The sequence below is a fragment of the Epinephelus lanceolatus genome, chromosome 13 (assembly GCF_041903045.1).
Source record: "Epinephelus lanceolatus isolate andai-2023 chromosome 13, ASM4190304v1, whole genome shotgun sequence".
Lineage (NCBI taxonomy): Eukaryota > Metazoa > Chordata > Actinopteri > Perciformes > Serranidae > Epinephelus > Epinephelus lanceolatus.
Genome location: NC_135746.1, coordinates 17,464,128 through 17,484,584, shown reverse-complemented (window position 1 = coordinate 17,484,584; position 20,457 = coordinate 17,464,128). Strand labels below are relative to the sequence as shown.

Below are 20,457 nucleotides of genomic sequence, written 5' to 3'. Positions count from 1 at the left end.
TAAGTCTGGGACAAAATCTCTTTGTAATATAAAGGTTTGAACTGTTACTAATGTGTTGTTTAAATGCTCTCAGCAATAGAACACAACACTTCCTTTTGTAGTGTCCATGTTTTTTCCACATTATAACTCAAAGCTTATGAACACACCAAAGTCAGAAGAGCGACTTCCCAACTCTGGAAATAGGACCATCCAAGGAGCATGTGAATGCAGCACAATGTGACAACACAACAATATAGTAAAGCTCATTTGGGTGTGAAAAAAACCTGTTTGTGAGTCCATAAAATCAGTCTCCTATTCTTGGTCTATAAAGCAGCTCCAGACTTTACACCCTATGACATAACAAATTTTAGAGTTAGCACTAAGGCCTTTGGATTTGGGAGAGTTGTTCATTTTGGTCATGTTTTTGGACTGTCTTGGACCATAGGAGTAACATTTATGAAATTTTAAAAATGGGCGTAGTTCCCCTTTAAAACAAATTAAATTAGTTATTGCAAGTTTAAATGTGATTTGACCCAGGTGTACCACTCCCATGCTCCCTGATGAATACTGCCACAAACTGTCCCATGGGAAAGGTTTACATCATCAATTACTCCTGATTTAATTCATACATTCCTTTCAGTGGAACGGGAGGCCGTCGTAGAGATTAGGGCCTGTTTTGCTACAGTTTCTGTGACTGCTCAGTTGGCTTAATCCACGCCGAGAATAGGAACAATGAGCCCGAGTGTGCACACAGGAGCCCTCTTCGAAATACTAATGGGTCCTCCAAAGAGAGTGTGTATTGTCTGTCGGCTGTGTGTGTGCATATTTGATTGTGCGTGGATGAGTTGTGGCTTGATTCCCAGAGGTCTTCCTAAATGCTGAGGCATAAGGGTCCTGTATCAAGTGTCGGAGCAAAGCGGAGGGGGGACTTCCTGGCAATGAGCCGTCTGTGTCAAGGGATGGCGTCACACGTGTCACTTCCTGCCCGGCTTTCTCTGACTTTTCTCACTTTTTCGGCTCATATTGATTTTCATGGGTGCTTTTCCAGTATGCTATAAAAAAAAGGCTGTCATGGGTCCAGTGTTGTATTTGAGTTCAAGTTAGTTCATGTATCAACTTTTCTTTTGAAATCACAACATGCAATTCATCATTTCGTGCACAAAGTTTTACCGCATTTATTGAGAGAATGTAACACTCACCACTGACAGGAAACTGCAGTGTGTGGGAAGCAGATACACTCATGATTGATAACACTGGATGCACTGACACTGTCATTCTCTGCATAATGAAACTCGAAAAAGGACAACAAATTATTCTTGAAATTCTGAATCAAAGTAAACCATGGCAATCTTTCACAAGTCCGGACACGACCCGTATTCTAACAATAGCGCAATTCAGAAATGTTTTCTTAAGGTTTCTCTGGGGTTTTGTTGTGGTTTCTTTGAGGAGCTTTCCAGTGGTTTGCTTCACCGATCATCAATAAGTGCTGTTCTCGGTGCACAGTGGAGCTCAGTTATAAAGATCAAACAAACCCTGCAGCCGCTGTGTGGTGACTCAGACACAGTTGCACCACAGAATTCAGCTGCAGAAATTACTGATTAAGTGCATAACTTGTGTCATCCCAGCTTATGTGTATAGGCTGCCTTTGCCCTCTCTCACTGTCTTACGGCTACCTTGTTAGAAGCTTGAGAAAAGCCTACTTCAATTAGTCCATCCGTGTTTGCTGTAAACAGTCTCATACTGTTGAGCAAAAATGGCATGAAAAAATCTTCATACAATCACAAACATGCAGCTAAATACAACTGATCAACGGCTGCAACTTTATGTAATTGTCTTAAAGGGACAGTTCACCCCAAAATCGAAATATTTTTCCTCTTACCTGTGGTGCTATTTATCAGTCTAGATTGTTTTGCTGTGATTTGCCTAGTGTTGGAGATATCGGCCATAGAGGTGTTCTCTTGTGTAGACCCTTTTAGGGCCAATGTAACAATGATGTCATTTCCTTAGCTGGAGGCAAAACACGACTCACCACCACAGGGCTGTAGGCTACACAGGAGTCTTAAAATGTCATCGTGTTGTGTTACTGGGAGCCAGACTAGGAGGAGTCATGACTCAAAACTTACATTCTATCACATACCAGCCACCACTGCCTATCAACAAAAACAAAGACAACTATGGTTAAATGTGATAAGACAAAAGGACTGGACGGAGGCGATCATCAAAAATGCTCACATGTGCAGCGTACACTTCATATCAGGTTCACCACCTCATCAGACATTGGGGAGGTATTAAGACGAATATTGGATTTCTCCGTAATGTTAACTTTTTAGCGCATTAGCTAACGTTAGCTTCGATAGCAAAACAAACTGGAGGAAACCGTTCAAGTGTTGTCCTAATTTGTAAGATTGGCATAGTAATCAACCACAAAGCTTCCTGTGACATCATCCATCCACTGAGTGAGAGCATATGGGTCGGCCAGTCTCTTCCCGTTAGTCAGTGTTTACTCACTCGAGTAACACTCATGGTTCCGGAGAGTGAGTGACCTGACAAGGTGCGTTTGTATATTCAGTCTGACGCTCTACACTAAAATGAGAGCCCTGTTGGTCGAAGAAACGGAGTGTTATGTTTCTGCAAGACTTAACGAACGGTTAAGTTAATCACACATTCACTCTGCTCGGAGCTCTGCTGCTCCATCTCCCCAGACAGAGTGCCCAGAGTGCACTCTGCCACTTCCAGAATCTGGTGCTCTGAATAACCAAACTGTACCTTCAGACAGCGCTCTGAATTTACAAACGGTCCAGTTTGTTCCAGAGTGCGCTCCGACACTCAGTATGAGTGTTTCTGAATGCACCACTCGCATCATCTTCCTCCATTGTCTAAAACAAGCCAACAAATCTTGCTAGCTAGTGCTAGCTAATGTTTGTGAAGAATTTGTTTGCCTCCAGCTAAGCCCCGCCCACCAAAAACGTCATACTGCTTACTAACAGTAAAAGGGTCTACATAATATATATATATATATATATATATATATATATATATATAATGGCACTCAGCTTGTGGTGCTCAAAGCGCCAACAAAAATAATACATCTGAAAAACTCAACAGCAACGTCTCTTTCCAGAAATCATGACCCAGTTCCTCAAGATAATCTTGTTGTGAGCAGTTTCACACAGGAACTGTTTTCTTTACACCGAACTACACCCACCAACCATATCACCGCAGAGAAGGAAGTGTGCATCTTATCCTTGGATGAGAGGCTCGTGCTTATGACTGTGTGAGATGTAAACATTAATGGCTTCCTCCTCTGCTAGCTCAGTGATGCTAGATGAGCTATCAGCTAATGCACGCTTCTTTCTGCGCAGTGATGCAGTTGGGGTGAGTAGTTCGGTGTAAAGAAAATAGTCCCTACATGACATGGGAGAATGCCATCTAGTTCTGTTATATTCAAGAGAAGACAGACATCTTTACAGTCGATATCTCCAACACTGGGCAGCTCATGCCAAAACAGTCTAGATCAGGGATACTCAACCGCTCGTGCAAAATGACAGAAGGCTCAGGCCGGTACATAAATACATAAATGTGGAGAAGGTTAAGGGAATCCCAAAAAAAGCTGTTGATCAGTTTATTTTCTATCTGAATTAGAAAATAGTTGGCCAACCACCCAGCACCCTATTGTGGGCAAGATTTGGCCTGCGTGCTGCAAGTATGACTGATCTAGACTGATAAATAGCACCACAGTTACGAGGAAAAATACGTATTTTTGATTTCAGGGTGAACTGTCCCTTTAAAAGCACACAATATAAGCTCACACACACGGTTTCTTGCCTTCATCCGTGTCAGTTAAGTGTTTCTGACGGCTCAGTTTCCTGGTTCCAAGTGTTCCATCCTCAGGCCCCACACACACCTCACGTCACCCTCAACAGCAGACTGTGTCCTCTGGGAAAGTCTGAGCCTCTGGTCCTGTCTGACCCAACCTAATCTCTGATGGAGCATGCTGGCCTCAGTGTTGGCTTTGACAAATTGCTCTGTTTCAAATCAGCCGTTACCGACTTATCAGAGTATAAATCAAGCTTTGATGCAATCATTACGCTTCCAATTTGTGTCCACTTTTAGATCTCCTTCCTTTTATACAGCAGGTCTGTCAACACTTTTACCTCACTCACATAGCCTGGTGCTACCGTATGTGTGTTTGAGCACATGTGGCGTATCTGCATGCGCCTGTGCTTGTGTGTGAGTGTGTGTGTGTGCGTGTGAGTAATGCTTCGTGGAGTGTTATGTTTCTCGGGACTTGTTGCCATCCATAAGGCTTACGTCACCTGACACAGATTTGACTGTGAGTTCCACAGCACTGAGTGGCTGGCCAGCTTCACTCCTGCATGTGTGTTTTTAATCTGTCCTCTGTGCTTTTTTCCCCCCTTTCATTATTTAATCGCTCCCACATTGAGACAAGGGGTGTTTTAAAGGTCAAGTATAATCACTTTTTTTCACGTGTAAGACATGAAATGTTTCACTTCATCCCTGTTTGATCGCTGCTGAAAGACGAGCTGTCATTGCATCTGATTTCTGCAGCGAGATTGTAGTAATGATCTTCATATCCCATACATTTATTTTTCGAGTGAGCACAAGTCTAACACAGCTATGTGTCTTCTTATTGACGCCTCAGCTCCTGAGATCAGCTGAGGTGAAGGGGCAGAGCTTATCTTGGTGCTCAGGATGTGGTTTTGCAGAGCACTGCTCAGATGATGACTATCAGGGAGTTCACAGCAGTGCTGGTGAAGACCTCCCTCTTGTGGCAGAAATAAATCATTACACTTGTGTCTGAGCTTCATCCACTGCATGAAAACTATAAAGGAGTGAGTAAAATTTAAAGATTGTCATGTGTTTGTCTGCTTTCAGGATATCAATGTGTGCATTCTAGAGAATTACCCAGAGTGCTCCAACCCCAGAGTTTTCTACATCATCCCCTACTTCTGTGGACAGCACCCTCAATGCAGGTACCTACAGACTGTCGAGTTGCACACGAAAGCATTTTGGTAAACTTGTCAAATAACAGGTACACACTACATGACATTCAAGTCAATTTCAGGCCTGATTCTCTCCTCTAGACAATAGCCAGCAAAGCCCCAATTTTTTTTATATGGTTTTAAGGATCATCTTGCCGGATTTTCCTGTTGTGTGAGGTGTATTACGAGTGTTTCTCACATACCTGATCTGCTCCGAAGTTCACCCTGGCCACACCAGTTTCAAACAGCAAATATTTCTTGTTTCAATATCCTGTTGTGGGAAGGAAACCTAAGGATCGCCTGTGGTTCTGCAGGTCTCAAGGGGTTTTAATGCAATATCAAATGGGTTTCAACTCAAATTTACTCACCTCCAGCTTGCACTACATGTACAGTCCATGCTCACGGCGTCTCCGTGACTTCATCCATTTTTCTTCGTGAATGTTACATAAAGAGTACCGCAATAACTAACATCTAGTTTTCCTGTGTATCGTCCAGCATGTTTGTTTTTCCCAAAGTCACGTTTGATCGGGAGAGATTTGCAAGATTTTCGAGAGGTTTCGGGTTTTGAGAGTGAGGACTCCTTTTTTTTCATGAATGCTTGAATCTTTTAGCGTGTGATTTGCTGCTTTGGTCAAATCATTGCTGTCCACACACAACAGGAACAAAACTGTTGTTATGTGTGGAGTCTCTCACATTTGTAACATCCCTTAAGATCTAAAAAAATCACCTCAGAGCGCTGCTATCCCCGTTCATTCTTTGGTTTCATCTTGTATTGGTTAATGCAGTTTTATCCTCTTTGGTCTCCCTCTCAAGTGACTAGGCACATATTGAGACTTGCACTGATGATGATTTAGGATTTTTATCTAGACAGTTTATGAACTTTTATTGTATATTAAACAATAAAAGTATATTTGATTTTATGATCTATGGATACATTGTTGCCTGTGTTTTTTTACCGTGTCTTGTAAGGTTTCCTTTAGTGCTCTGAAAGGCACCTATAAACAAAATGCATTATTGTTATTGTTGTTATAAAATCTTTTAGTGTGGGCTAAAGGCTGCTCTTTTGCTATCTTTGTTCATCTGTCTCTTACTCTTCATTTTTTGTCCCTCTCCATCAGGGAGCCAGGAGTATGGGCTTTGGAAAGGGCCAAACAGAATGTGTTGGAGAACTACCTCCTCGTGGGTATCCTGGAGGAGCTGGAGGACGTTCTGCTCCTGTTGGAGAGGCTCTTACCTCATTACTTTACTGGAGTGCTTAACATCTACAAGAGCCCTGGTGGGTGCACTTCCAAACTGTCTTTTATTTATGTTGAAGTATCACATTTACAGCTGTTTGGCTGAGGTGTTTTTTTGAACAGGCAACACCACCTAAATTAGGAATTCCAGTATGTTATTTCCATGACCTAAGAAAGTTCAGTCAGTATTTGTGAACATGAGCTGCTCTCTGTCAAAGCCAGCAATCAGAAAAGTCTCAAACTTGCAAGCTGTATTTGGATTATTTTACTGTTCGACCTCACACACTTACTGATGGAGGCAGCGGTATACCAGAGACTCCAGAGATCTGCAAAGTTAAATTAATGTTTTTGTCAGTGGAGTCTGGTGGGTTTTAGATAACCGCTTCAGTTCCGTTATGGAAAGGGCTGTCTGACTGCAAGGTAGAAAAATTCTTAGTATAACTTACACTTAAACTGATATAGATTTTTTAAGTGGGCCTTTTTTTTTAGGTCGCTAAAGACTGACTAATTGTGGTGGCGTTTGCTCTGCACCATTTAATTTTATGTTCATGACACTGGGATTTTCTGCCTGGAAGTTACTGTGAGCAAACATTGTGATACGGTCTATACTCAGAACATTCCCCTGGATGCTATCAGTGTCATCTATAACATCTTTCCCAATTCACTGTCTATGGAGCAGCTCCAGACTTTATACTTGATTCATTCATTTTTCGTAACTACTTATCCTGTTGGGGGTCACGGGGGGGCTGGAGCCTATCCCAGTTAACGCTAGACGAGTAGACGACAGCGTACACCCTGGACAGGTCACCAGACTATCACAGGGCTGACACATAGAGACAAACAACCATTCACACTCACATTTACACCTACGGACAATTTAGAGTCACCAATTAACCTGCATGTCTTTGGACTGTGGGAGGAAGCTGGAGTCCCCGGAGAAAACCCACACTGACACATGGGGAGAACATGCAAACTTTTTGGATTAGGGAGACTTAAAAATGCTGCGTTGTATTCCTATCAAACAACTGCAACTGACGTCTTGGTCTTTGATTCTTTCTGCAGACTATAAGAAGATGGGGAACATGACAGGCACAGTGCGTAAACACACACCCACCCTGGAGGCCCTGCAAGTGCTCTACCACCGCATGCGCTACGAGTACGAGTTCTACAACTTCATCCGAGACCAGTTCCACCTCATGAAGAAAAAAATTGGCCTCAAGTCCGTCTCCCAGCCCCCCGCCCACTCACCCGCTTTCCTTCGAGAGCTGGCCCTCCGAACCCCAGAGCCTCTGGACGAAGACGAAGAGCTGGACACAGACCTGGAGGATGCCAACAGCTGGCTGGTCCATCCTTAAAAGGCTGTTTGACGAACAGTGGGCGTAGCCAAGAAAAAAGCTGATTGGCTGGAGATAGCTGGAGGCAGCCTGAGGGCAGAAGGGGAGCGTTGTTCCTCCATCTTTCAGCATTCCTAAGAAAAGTGAGGTGCGTTTTAGGGGTGTGTGGATCCTGACGCTCGTGTTTTCTACGGGCTCTGCTTTCCATCTGCGATAGACTCCTATCATGACGTGCTCAGCACTGAGGACTGTCGGGTTGAGTAATTTGAAGGACAAAATGCTCTATTTAAAAAAAAAATATTGACCAAGAACAGTGGGAAATAACGTTAAGCTTAATGTGCTTGACTCAAGTTTTGTTTTAATTTGAGCTTGTTTTTGGGTTCATTTATGTAAAAACAAAAAAAGAAACGTCATTGCTGTAATCTCCAGGAGAGATTAGCGCAAGGTGTGGATAGCTAAACATGTTGGGAAATATTCTTAATGTTGGTCGCTGGGGTGTTTACTGTCAGAGGACTCCAGAGACATAGCCCAAGAAAGAGATTTATGAAAGGGTTACTGTCCTAAAAGCTGGAATGGGAAATGGTATTCACAAATAAAGAAAAGTACCAAAACCCTTTTTTGTATATTAGTTGTCTAGGACTGTTGTAAGTGCCAAACCACGCTGAGAGATCCAGTAAACCTCCGTGCACGGCTGGTGGAGTTGTGACCGCAAGCGAGTCAGTTGTTATACTGTACTATTGGTTTATAACCTTTTGTTTATTAGGTATAAATGAGGGTTAGATGGCAGGCACTCAATTATGAATTCAGAGAATTCCGACAGTGTGTGTGTGAATGATTGAGTTTGACCAAACCAGCAGTGTATTTTAGCATAGATTTATTATTTTGGGACAGGGACAGGTCATTTTGTTGTGAGTCAAACACTAAAAAACATTTAGTTTCTTTAATCCAAAGTTTAAAAGATTGAGCTTGCCAAATACCAGTGTTTCTACTGCGATGCATTACAAAACTGTACGAATATACTGCACTTTTTCTGAGGTGACTTTTCCTGAAATTCTGCAGCAAAATGAGGGATTCGGTCACAAAACTGGATACTAATGCTCCTTTCATTTCAAACAGGATTGTGTTACTGTTCAAGGGTTCGTTTTCCCCTCTCAAAATATTACCATGAAAGCGTGTGAAGTGTTACCGACCCCTGCTAACACTAACTTCTAATTGACCTATGGCTAAGCCACGCCCCCATCCACTCACTCGGACAAACTATCGGGTCCATGTCATTGGTTCGACATCCCATTAGTCCGACTGTCCGCGGTGCTGAACGGCTCCCGGCGGGTGTATTTCTACCTTGATGGTGCGCTGCAACCGGCTCTGGGTCAGCTGGGAAAGGGTTGAGGCGGAGCAGGCTCACAGCTTATGTGTTTGTCACTTTCTTTTTCATTTTAACCCACACCATGATCTTTTCCTGACCCTAACCAAGTGGTTTTTGTGCCTAAACCTAACCAGACCTTAACCACAGGGCATCATGATGATTTCGGAATGGACTTCGGAACAATGGGTTTAATATGGTCGGACCAATGGGCTGTTCCCCAAACTATCAACATTCAGTGACCGGTGCTATGGCAGGTGTCACAGTACACGGCATTTCGCAGGAGGCAATTGATTATTTTTGGGGACATAATGATCAGATGTCATTGAGAAGTAACCAAAAGGGCCTAAACTACGCATTGGAGGGATATATTAATCATTTTATTGTTGAGAAGGTCGATGAAAAGCTTAAATTACAGGCCAGAATTTACAGGTCCCAGTGTACGCTTGTGAACCGCATCTCGTTGCCGTTGCCATCAAAGACAACAAGTTAAAGTGCCACTGAAGTTAAGGTTTTTGGCTCAGAATATGAGAAAAGGATAACAGCCTTTTTACCATCTTTACCAAGAGTGTCTCTCCATTAGTTTGGTGCTACAGTATTTACATTGAATCATTCAGCATAACGTTTGCCAACCTTTGTTATCTCTGCGATTACAGATAAATTAATGAAGCTAAGCTCCAGAAGTTAACATTAGCTTAACTAGAGCCCTTTGGACAACAGCTAACAATGATGTACGATCACCAAAGTACAAAACTAGAACAAAATAGGCTAATGAACTCCCAGCAAACAAGGTGACATGATGAACAACGCAGCTAGGAGCGAACGTTAGGCTAACTTTAGCTAGAGATGTTAAAGATAACTTTATATTTCTTTCCAGCAAAGTGACAATATGTTGCCTCAAACACGATGTTGACTTACCTTAGAACAGATGTAGACATCATTGTTAATCTTATTCACGTTGAGTTGATGTTGTGGTCTAACGTTACCACACAACTTTATCCAAAGGAGACACTTCTCTGTGGTTTAAAGTGTAAAAATTACACCTCGTCGCCCAGCCTCTCAGGATACCTTGTGTCGGAGTTGCATGTACCCCATGCACACCGTTTGACCATTTTTAAACTCCAAATCTCCGAAAAGCTCATAAAACCGAACAAAACTGACTTTCTGTAATGCATTTCAATGAACGTCCAGGCAGAGAATGTCTGAGTATATGGGAATGTCTATACGCACTGTGATTGGCTCATCGCCTTTGAGGGCGGGGCTTAGCCATAGGTCAATTCTCCAGGAGCTACTCAGAGTGCATGTTCGTCATCACTCATGTTCAAATCACCCAGACAACAGTAACCATAAGCTAATACGTGACGTCATTTACCATCCTAATCTCCATTGTCTGTACCTTTTCATTGTCCTGGTTTGTGTTCAGTGTTTCCTTTTTCTTTTCTTTTTTTGCCAGTTTAATTTATTATTTTGTATTCATTTGCATTCCAGATAAGATTCTCAGGAAGGAAGAAAAAAAAAAGATGTTTAATAACTTGATCATTTGTATCTTTGGTTTCTGGCGGCTATGAAACTGCTCTTGGTGTTTTAAGGTTGTCTAGAATGGGTTTATATAAACAGCTGAACACTTGTTAACAACAGCTAATGCAGTCCATCATTTTACAGTCTTCAAAATAAATGTCCTCTAACTATTGCAGCTGCTGTCTCCGCTTTACTTGGCTTTTGTGACAAAAAAAAAAAAAAAAACATGCATGAAGAAGATTGTGGTAACCTCTTCACCCCATCAGGAGCATCAGATTGATAGGCAGCTACTAACAGAGCAGCCGCCGGACTGTGGATCATAGCTCTCTCTTTCCTGCAGCAGCCTGTCTGTCACTCCACCCAACCTCGACTCATCTTGCTCCTCGCTCCCCAGTTGTGAAATTACCTTCCCTGCTGCAGTCAGGACGACGAAGTAATACTTCTATGAGATGTCATGTTCAGCTCTTACCTGTTGACCTTCTTTATTTGCAGTTGATGTTGTTCCTGTCATTTTAAATCGTACACACAATGGAAGAGTCTTTATGCAGTTTTGGATGTTGACACTGGAGTGTTGTTAAATCTGTTGCCTTGGTATTGTTGCCTCTCTACCTGGCAACCTAGGAATGACAGTTTTCCTGCTTATCTGGCCACAATCACTTACTTTGAGTTTAAGGAACAAGACTCTTGAAAAGTACGTTTTTTTTCCCCCAACACTTTTTAATTGAGTTTTCAAAGTTAAAAAAAATAATCATGGCAGTAGCGTTAAAGCGAAGACAGAATTTCTGGTACAAAAATATAAAACATATTCCACAAGGCAAAAAAGGGGGATACTTAAGGGGATTTGTCAAACATGTAAAGAAAAGGTTAAAGTTTGCAAAGTATAATATTTACAACTAAAAATTGTGCTATTTATTGTTGTTTTTAAAACAATGAAAAAAGAAAATAAATAGTTAACTAGTCGGGAAAAAAATAAAATAAAATTAACAACAAAACAAACAAAAGAAAGGCTGGGGGGATTTGGAGGAAGAACTTAGTGCATCTTTTTGCAAAATATAATATTTACAGATAAAATTTATCATTCTGTTTAAAACAAACAAATTAAAGAAATAATAAAAATTTAATTTAATTTAATTTTAAAAAAGAAGGGATTGGGAGGAGTTAGAAGGATGTCAGATTGACCATGTTTTGTGTCATTTAAACTGGGCTAGTTAGGGTAAGAACTTAGAGCATCTTTCTTAAAGGGATAGTGCACCCAAAAATGAAAATTCAACCATTATCTACTCACCCATATGCTGATGGAGGCTCAGGTGAAGTTTTAGAGTCCTCACATCAATTGCAGAGATCCAAGGGGAGAGGGGGTAGCAGCACAACTTCACCTAATGGCCGTAAACCTACGGCGCCCCGGATTCAAACGTCCAAGAACACATAATTGAAACCACAAAATATCTCCATACTGCTCGTCAGTAGTGATCCAAGTGTCCTGAAGCCCAGACGTAAAAAGTTGTTTAGAAACACGTCATCTGAACTCTGTTTTTAGCCTCATTGTAGCCTGTAGCTCTGACTGCTTCTCTGTGCACCCCACACGAGACCGTGAGACATGGGCACCGTGTTCATGTGTGTTCATGTGCTTTCTCTGGTCTCGCGCGTGCTTCAGGACATTTGGATCACTACTGACGGAGATGACGGTATGGAGATATTTTGTGGTTTCAATTATGTGTTCTTGGACGTTTGAATCTGGGGCGCCTCAACCTGCATTAGGTGGAGTTGTGCTGCTACCCCCTCTCCCCTTGGATCTCCGCAAGTGTTGTGAGGACTCTAAAACTTCACCTGAGCCTCCCTCGGCATGAGGGTGAGTAGATAATGGCTGAATTTTCATTTTTGGGTGCACTTTCCCTTTAAAGTGGTCTATATAGGGTTGCCAGACCTGGTAGAATTTGTTTTTACACCCTCTCAAGGAGAATTTAATCTTTTCCAAATGTAGGTGGTGCATCACATCCTACACATGGGCAGAATGGGCAGAAGCCTGTGTTTGCCTCCAATTTAATAATATCAGTCAACGTGCTAGTAGGGTTACATATAACATATTGTATTGGGAGCTAGTGAACACAAGATCAGAACTCTTAATTCGGAAGAGTGCAAGTCAGTGGATCAGGATCCACAGGTCTACCCATGATGTCTGATAGTGAAATATTTCACCAATGTGATGTGACTTTTGGGCAGTGCCAGAACATATGGACCAGTGACTGCCCACAACGGTTGCAGGCTGGACTAATATTTATATACACAACAAAAATTTGCAAACACCTCTGCAACAAGCAGCTCATATGAGAGCGCTTGAACGCAAGCAACACAACCTTAACAGTCACGAGCACAAATAACTAGGCAGTAATGGTTTGAAGAGTTCATTCTTTGAAGTTGAAATAAGTCGCAAACACTACATCACACTTCAAACTTCAAAAAGCAGATGGTGTCTTATTTCCATTTCTCAGGGTGTCTACAGGTCCTTAAAGTCTTAAAAAGTCTTAAATTCAGTGTTACGACAAAACAATGAGGCGGTCTTTGAGGAAAAAAAGCTTGTTATACGCTACTAGGTGCGCCCCAGCTGTATCTAGGCTAACTATTATTTCTATGTCACTAGTCACTTGAAACAAATTTAGGACGATAGGAGACGGGTTGAAATAAACCGAAATTTCCCTTTAAAGTTATTCAATAGTCTTAAATTTGAATTTGCAAGGTTTTAACAACTACAAACTTTTATCTAATTTCATTTTCTCAAAATAAATAAAGCCTTTCGATGTAAAAGTCCACATTTCTAATGTTAAAAATCTTTAAAAAACTATAATACTGCCATTTTACTTCATGCTTTCTCTTACCTGTTGGCAAAATGTAGATAGACTTAACTCACTGTAATAACCATATTCCTACATAACCCTTACCTCAGCACAAGACCACATATATACTACCTGCCTGCAATGCTTGTCCAAATAGCTGTTCTAAATTTGGATAAAAGGTGTTTTCAGCGGGTCTTATAAAGCTTTAATTTAACTGTCTGATACCCATAGACACCCTGTTTTTGCTGGGAAACTTCACTTGAGTGAAACAATACACAGTTTGGGGTCAGCAATGAGCATATTGTGTCTGTATGTTGGTGTTTGTAAAGGCTGTAGAGGTGGCTTACTTGCATATTGTGCAGGGTGTCCTGAGTCTAAGTATTAAAAGTTGATCAATTAATTAAGTGACAGTGAAGCCTTTTAAGAAATAGTACAAAATCTTTTTTCCAAGGTATTACATTTTGTAGCCTGTTTTCAATATGTGTTTGTCTAAAGAGGTTGTATGCTATGGTGTGAATGTAATCATTGTGTAGGTGCTTCTGTGTAGTTCATTTATGAAATCCTGATAGATTTGACAAAGCACAACCACTGGCTTGCTTCCTGACCAACCAACTCACCGCTGCTTAATAAAATGATGCTGTGTTGAAAACAGACACCCGACACTTGACAGGCGTGACACGCAACAGATCAAAGTGTCCATCTTTTTCAGTGCTTAAATGACCCATTGAAGCCACAACCATTCATATGTTTTTATTTCTAGATTTGGTAGTTATGAAGATAAATTAGCTGACGCTGTGCTAACTCTCTGTGTGTTGTGCTGCACATTTTTTGTCACCATGACATTTTATCACATTTTGAAGACATAAAATAAGAGATTTGTTTTAAAATAACATTTTTAAGACATATCATACAACAACATTTTTATGCCATACTTTACTATGAAAGTTAATTAACAGGTTTTCTTGGGCATACTATCATATGACGTCTTTTTACATCACGTTTTTACGAAACTACAAACTTTTTTTTTTATCACATTTTCATGTCATACTATGCTATGATGTGCTTTATCACATGTTTACCTTAAACTGTATCATGGCCTGGTTAAATGACCTTTTCATGACATAATAATTTTTTATGCCATTCTGTACAATGATCTTTTTTATAGGAGTTTGGACGACATGCTATACTGTGACGATTTTTTTTGTTATTCTGGAAAACATACTATACTATGACATTTTTTCATAGTTTTGGACGACATACTATACTATGACATGTTTTCATGATTTTGGACGACATGCTATACTATGACATTTTTTTCATAATTTTGGACGACATACTATACTATGACTTTTTTTCATGATTTTGGATGACATACTATACTATGACTTTTTTCATAATTTTGGAACCATTGCTATACTATGACATTTTTTCATAATTTTGGACAACATGCTAAAGTATGACTTTTTTTCATAATTTTGGACAACATGCTAAAGTATGACATTTTTTCATGATTTAGGACGACATGCTATACTATGACTTTTTTTCATAATTTTGGACGACATACTATACTATGACATTTTTTTCATAATTTTGGACGACATGCTATACTATGACATTTTTTCATAATTTTGGACGACATACTATACTATGACATTTTTTCATAATTTTGGACGACATACTATACTATGACCTTTTTTTCATAATTTTGGACGACATGCTATACTATGACATTTTTTCATAATTTTGGACGACATACTATACTATGACATTTTTTCATAATTTTGGACGACATGCTATACTATGACTTTTTTTCATAATTTTGGACGACATACTATACTATGACATTTTTTTCATAATTTTGGACGACATGCTATACTATGACATTTTTTTCATAATTTTGGACGACACGCTATACTATAGGGCGGCACGGTGGTGTGGTTAGCACTCTTGCCTCACAGCAAGAGGGTTGTCGGTTCGATCCTCAGCGTCAGCGTGGGTTCTCTCCGGGCACTCCGGCTTCCTCCCACAGTCCAAAGACATGCAGATTGGGGACTAGGTTAATTGATAACTCTAAATTGTCCGTAGGTGTGAATGGTTGTTTGTCTCTATGTGTCAGCCCTGCGATAGTCTGGCAACCTGTCCAGGGTGTATCCTGCCTCTCGCCCGAAGTCAGCTGGGATAGGCTCCAGCCCCCCCGCAGCCCTCAAGAGGATGAAGCGGTTAGAAGATGAATGAATGAATGCTATACTATGACATTTTTTCATGATTAAGGACGACATACTATACTATGACATGTTTTCATGATTTTGGACAACATGCTAAAGTATGACTTTTTTTCATGATTTTGGATGACATACTATACTATGACTTTTTTTCATAATTTTGGACGACATACTATACTATGACATGTTTTCATGATTTTGGACAACATGCTAAAGTATGACTTTTTTTCATAATTTTGGATGACATACTATACTATGACTTTTTTTCATGATTTTGGACGACATACTATACTATGACTTTTTTCATAATTTTGGAACCATTGCTATACTATGACATTTTTTCATAATTTTGGACAACATGCTAAAGTATGACTTTTTTTCATAATTTTGGACGACATACTATACTATGACTTTTTTTCATAATTTTGGACGACATACTATACTATGACATTTTTTTCATAATTTTGGACGACATGCTATACTATGACATTTTTTTCATAATTTTGGACGACACGCTATACTATAGGGCGGCACGGTGGTGTGGTTAGCACTCTTGCCTCACAGCAAGAGGGTTGTCGGTTCGATCCTCAGCGTCAGCGTGGGTTCTCTCCGGGCACTCCGGCTTCCTCCCACAGTCCAAAGACATGCAGATTGGGGACTAGGTTAATTGATAACTCTAAATTGTCCGTAGGTGTGAATGGTTGTTTGTCTCTATGTGTCAGCCCTGCGATAGTCTGGCAACCTGTCCAGGGTGTATCCTGCCTCTCGCCCGAAGTCAGCTGGGATAGGCTCCAGCCCCCCCGCAGCCCTCAAGAGGATGAAGCGGTTAGAAGATGAATGAATGAATGCTATACTATGACATTTTTTCATGATTAAGGACGACATACTATACTATGACATGTTTTCATGATTTTGGACAACATGCTAAAGTATGACTTTTTTTCATGATTTTGGATGACATACTATACTATGACTTTTTTTCATAATTTTGGACGACATACTATACTATGACATGTTTTCATGATTTTGGACAACATGCTAAAGTATGACTTTTTTTCATAATTTTGGATGACATACTATACTATGACTTTTTTTCATGATTTTGGACGACATACTATACTATGACTTTTTTCATAATTTTGGAACCATTGCTATACTATGACATTTTTTCATAATTTTGGACAACATGCTAAAGTATGACTTTTTTTCATAATTTTGGACAACATGCTAAAGTATGACATTTTTTCATGATTTAGGACGACATGCTATACTATGACTTTTTTTTCATAATTTTGGACGACATGCTATACTATGACATTTTTTCATGATTTTGGACGACATACTATAGTATGACATTTTTTCAGAATTTTGGACGACATGCTATACTATGACTTTTTTTCATGATTTTGGACGACATACTATACTTTGACATTTTTTCATAATTTTGGACGACATACTGTACTATGACATTTTTTAATGATTTAGGACGACATACTATACTATGACTTTTTTTTCTTGATTTTGGACGACATACTATACTATGACATTTTTCATAATTTTGGACAACATACTATACTATGACATTTTTTCATGATTTTGGACGACATACTATCCTATGACTTTTTTTCATGATTTTGGACGACATGCTATACTATGACATTTTTTCATAATTGTGGATGACATAGTATATTATGACTTTTTTTCATGATTTTGGACGACATACTATGACATTTTTTCATAATTTTGGACGACATACTATACTATGAAATTTTTTCATAATTTTGGACGATATACTTTACTGTGACTTTTTTTTCATGATTTTGGACGACATATTATACTATGACATTTCTTCATAATTTTGGACAACATGGTAAAGTATGACTTTTTTCATAATTTTGGATGACATACTATACTATGACATTTCTTCATGATTTTGGACAACATGCTAAAGTATGACTTTTTTTCATAATTTTGGACGACATGCTATACTATGACTTTTTTTCATGATTTTGGACGACATCCTATACTATGACATTTTTTTCATAATTTTGGATGACATGCTATACTATGACATTTTTTATGATTTTGGACGACATGCTATACTATGACTTTTTTTCATGATTTTGGACGACATGCTATGACATTTTTTCATAATTTTGGACAACCTACTATAGTATGACATTTTTTCATGATTTTGGACGACATACTACACTATGACTTTTTTTTCATAATTTTGAACGACATACTATACTATGACATTTTTATTATAATTTTGGACGACATACTATACTATGACTTTTTTTTCATAATTTTGGACGACATACTATACTATGACATTTTTATTATAATTTTGGACGACATACTATACTATGACATTTTTCATAATTTTGGACGACATACTATACTATCACTTTTTTTTCATAATTTTGAACGACATACTATACTATGACATTTTTCATAATTTTGGACGACATCCTATACTACGACTTTTTTTCATAATTTTGGACAACATACTATACTATGAAATTTTTTCATAATTTTGGACGATATACTTTACTATGACTTTTTTTTCATGATTTTGGACGACATATTATACTATGACATTTCTTCATAATTTTGGACAACATGGTAAAGTATGACTTTTTTCATAATTTTGGACGACATACTATACTATGACATTTCTTCATGATTTTGGACAACATGCTAAAGTATGACTTTTTTTCATAATTTTGGACGACATGCTATACTATGACTTTTTTTCATGATTTTGGACAACATCCTATACTATGACATTTTTTTCATAATTTTGGACGACATGCTATACTATGACATTTTTTATGATTTTGGACGACATGCTATACTTTGACTTTTTTTTCATGATTTTGGACGACATGCTATGACATTTTTTCATAATTTTGGACAACCTACTATAGTATGACATTTTTTCATGATTTTGGACGACATACTATACTATGACTTTTTTTTCATAATTTTGAACGACATACTATACTATGACATTTTTATTATAATTTTGGACGACATGCTATACTATGACATTTTTTATAATTTTGGACGACATACTATACTATAACATTTTTTCATGATTTTGGACGACATACTATACTATCACTTTTTTTTCATAATTTTGAACGACATACTATACTATGACATTTTTCATAATTTTGGACGACATCCTATACTATGAAATTTTTTCATAATTTTGGACGACATACTATACTATGACTTTTTTTCATGATTTAGGACGAAATACTATACTATGACATTTTTTCATGATTTTGGACGACATGCTATACTTTGACTTTTTTTATAATTTTGGACGACATGCTATAGTATGACATTTTTTCATGATTTTGGACAACATGCTAAAGTATGACTTTTTTAAATAATTTTGGACGACATGCTCTACTATGACATTTTTATTGTAATTTTGGACGACATGCTATACTATGACATTTTTTCATAATTTTGGACGACATGCTATACTATGACAGTTTTTCATAATTTTGGACGAAATGCTATGCTATGACAGTTTTTCATAATTTTGGACGACATGCTATACTATGATTGTTTTTCATAATTTTGGACGACATGCTATACTATGACATTTTTTCAGAATTTTGGATGACATGCTATATTATGACTTTTTTTCATGATTTTGGATGACATGTTATACTATGACATTTTTTCATAATTTAGGACGACATGCTATACTATGAATTTTATTCATGATTTTGGTCGACATGCTATACTATGACTTTTTTCATGATTTTGGACGACATGCTATACTATGACAGTTTTTCATAATTTTGGACGAAATGCTATACTATGACTTTTTTTCATAATTTTGGACGACATACTATACTATGACATTTTTTCATGATTTTGGACAACATGCTATACTATGACTTTTTTTATGATTTTGGATGATATGCTATATCATGACCATTTTTCATGACTTTGGACGACATGCCATAGCATGTCATGAAAAGGTCATAGTACAGTATGACCTTTTTATGACACTTTTGTGCCACACAGTACTTTGCCATTTTTATCATACCTTTATTGACATACCTTACTTCGACAGTTTCTAAGTTTCCTAGATAGTCTTAACTCCTGATCAGCCCTATGTAAAAGTGAGTCCTGACTGTATAAATCAACTTGGTCCTCACATATGCATAGCAACAAGATCACAGACACAGACACAGACACACACACACACACACACATAGATGAGAAATTCCTGACACATTCTTCTCTCCAATGTGTCCAATAATAACACCACACTATTTGGGGCATCAGTATCATGACAAGGTTCAAGTGAATTGCATAACTTCAACTTTTCCATACAGACTTCTATACACACATTGAAGTTGAAAACTCTGCAGATGCATGGCCAGTGTACAGTCAGAGTTGAACATAGAGGATTTGTTCATGAGCTGGGCAGTGCAGAGGTGGGGGCAGTCAGGACCTCCTCTTCAGTAGCAAATAGGAAGCTGTTTGTGCCGGTGGGCTGTTCCCAGACCTGCTTCATATTCCTTGTATGACAAAAATAGATTCCCTACTTTTCCAGCACCAGATTAAAGTGACAGAGGGGAGGGAAGAAGAACAACGAGATGAAAAAGAAGAAGAAGACCTTTGAACTTGCATAGAGGCATATATCAAATAAGGTTTTTCTCAGAATCACTATGTAACTACAGTTGTTAGAGCAAATACATAGAAACAACACATCATGTAAAAGTGTGGTGAGGTAAAGAGGAGGCCAACAACTGCAGTGTTAGCCATTTTATTTTTTTGTTCATAATAAAACAAAGACACTACTTATACAAAAAAATCATACTGTTGATTGTAAAACTCATGATTGAATACTGAACCTGAGCACTTTCGTCACCGTCACTGTTTGGATATCAGCTCTTTGTCATGATTTGTTGTTTTCCTTCAGATGAATGCACCA

General features: G+C 38.7%; 1 protein-coding gene across 2 annotated transcripts in view; it reads left to right on the top strand.

Annotated features, from left to right (window-relative positions):
* usta (uronyl 2-sulfotransferase a) overlaps nt 1-10,602 on the top strand; it is a 96,806-nt gene extending 86,204 nt beyond the window's left edge. For both annotated transcript variants that reach the window (XM_033647831.2, XM_033647832.2), the window contains 3 exons: nt 4,876-4,973; nt 6,101-6,258; nt 7,280-10,602. In XM_033647831.2, coding sequence (XP_033503722.1) covers nt 4,876-4,973; nt 6,101-6,258; nt 7,280-7,572 — 549 coding nt within the window. In that variant the 3' untranslated portion in view covers nt 7,573-10,602. The remainder of the gene's footprint in view (nt 1-4,875; nt 4,974-6,100; nt 6,259-7,279) is intronic.
* Nucleotides 10,603-20,457: the final 9,855 nt, after the last annotated feature.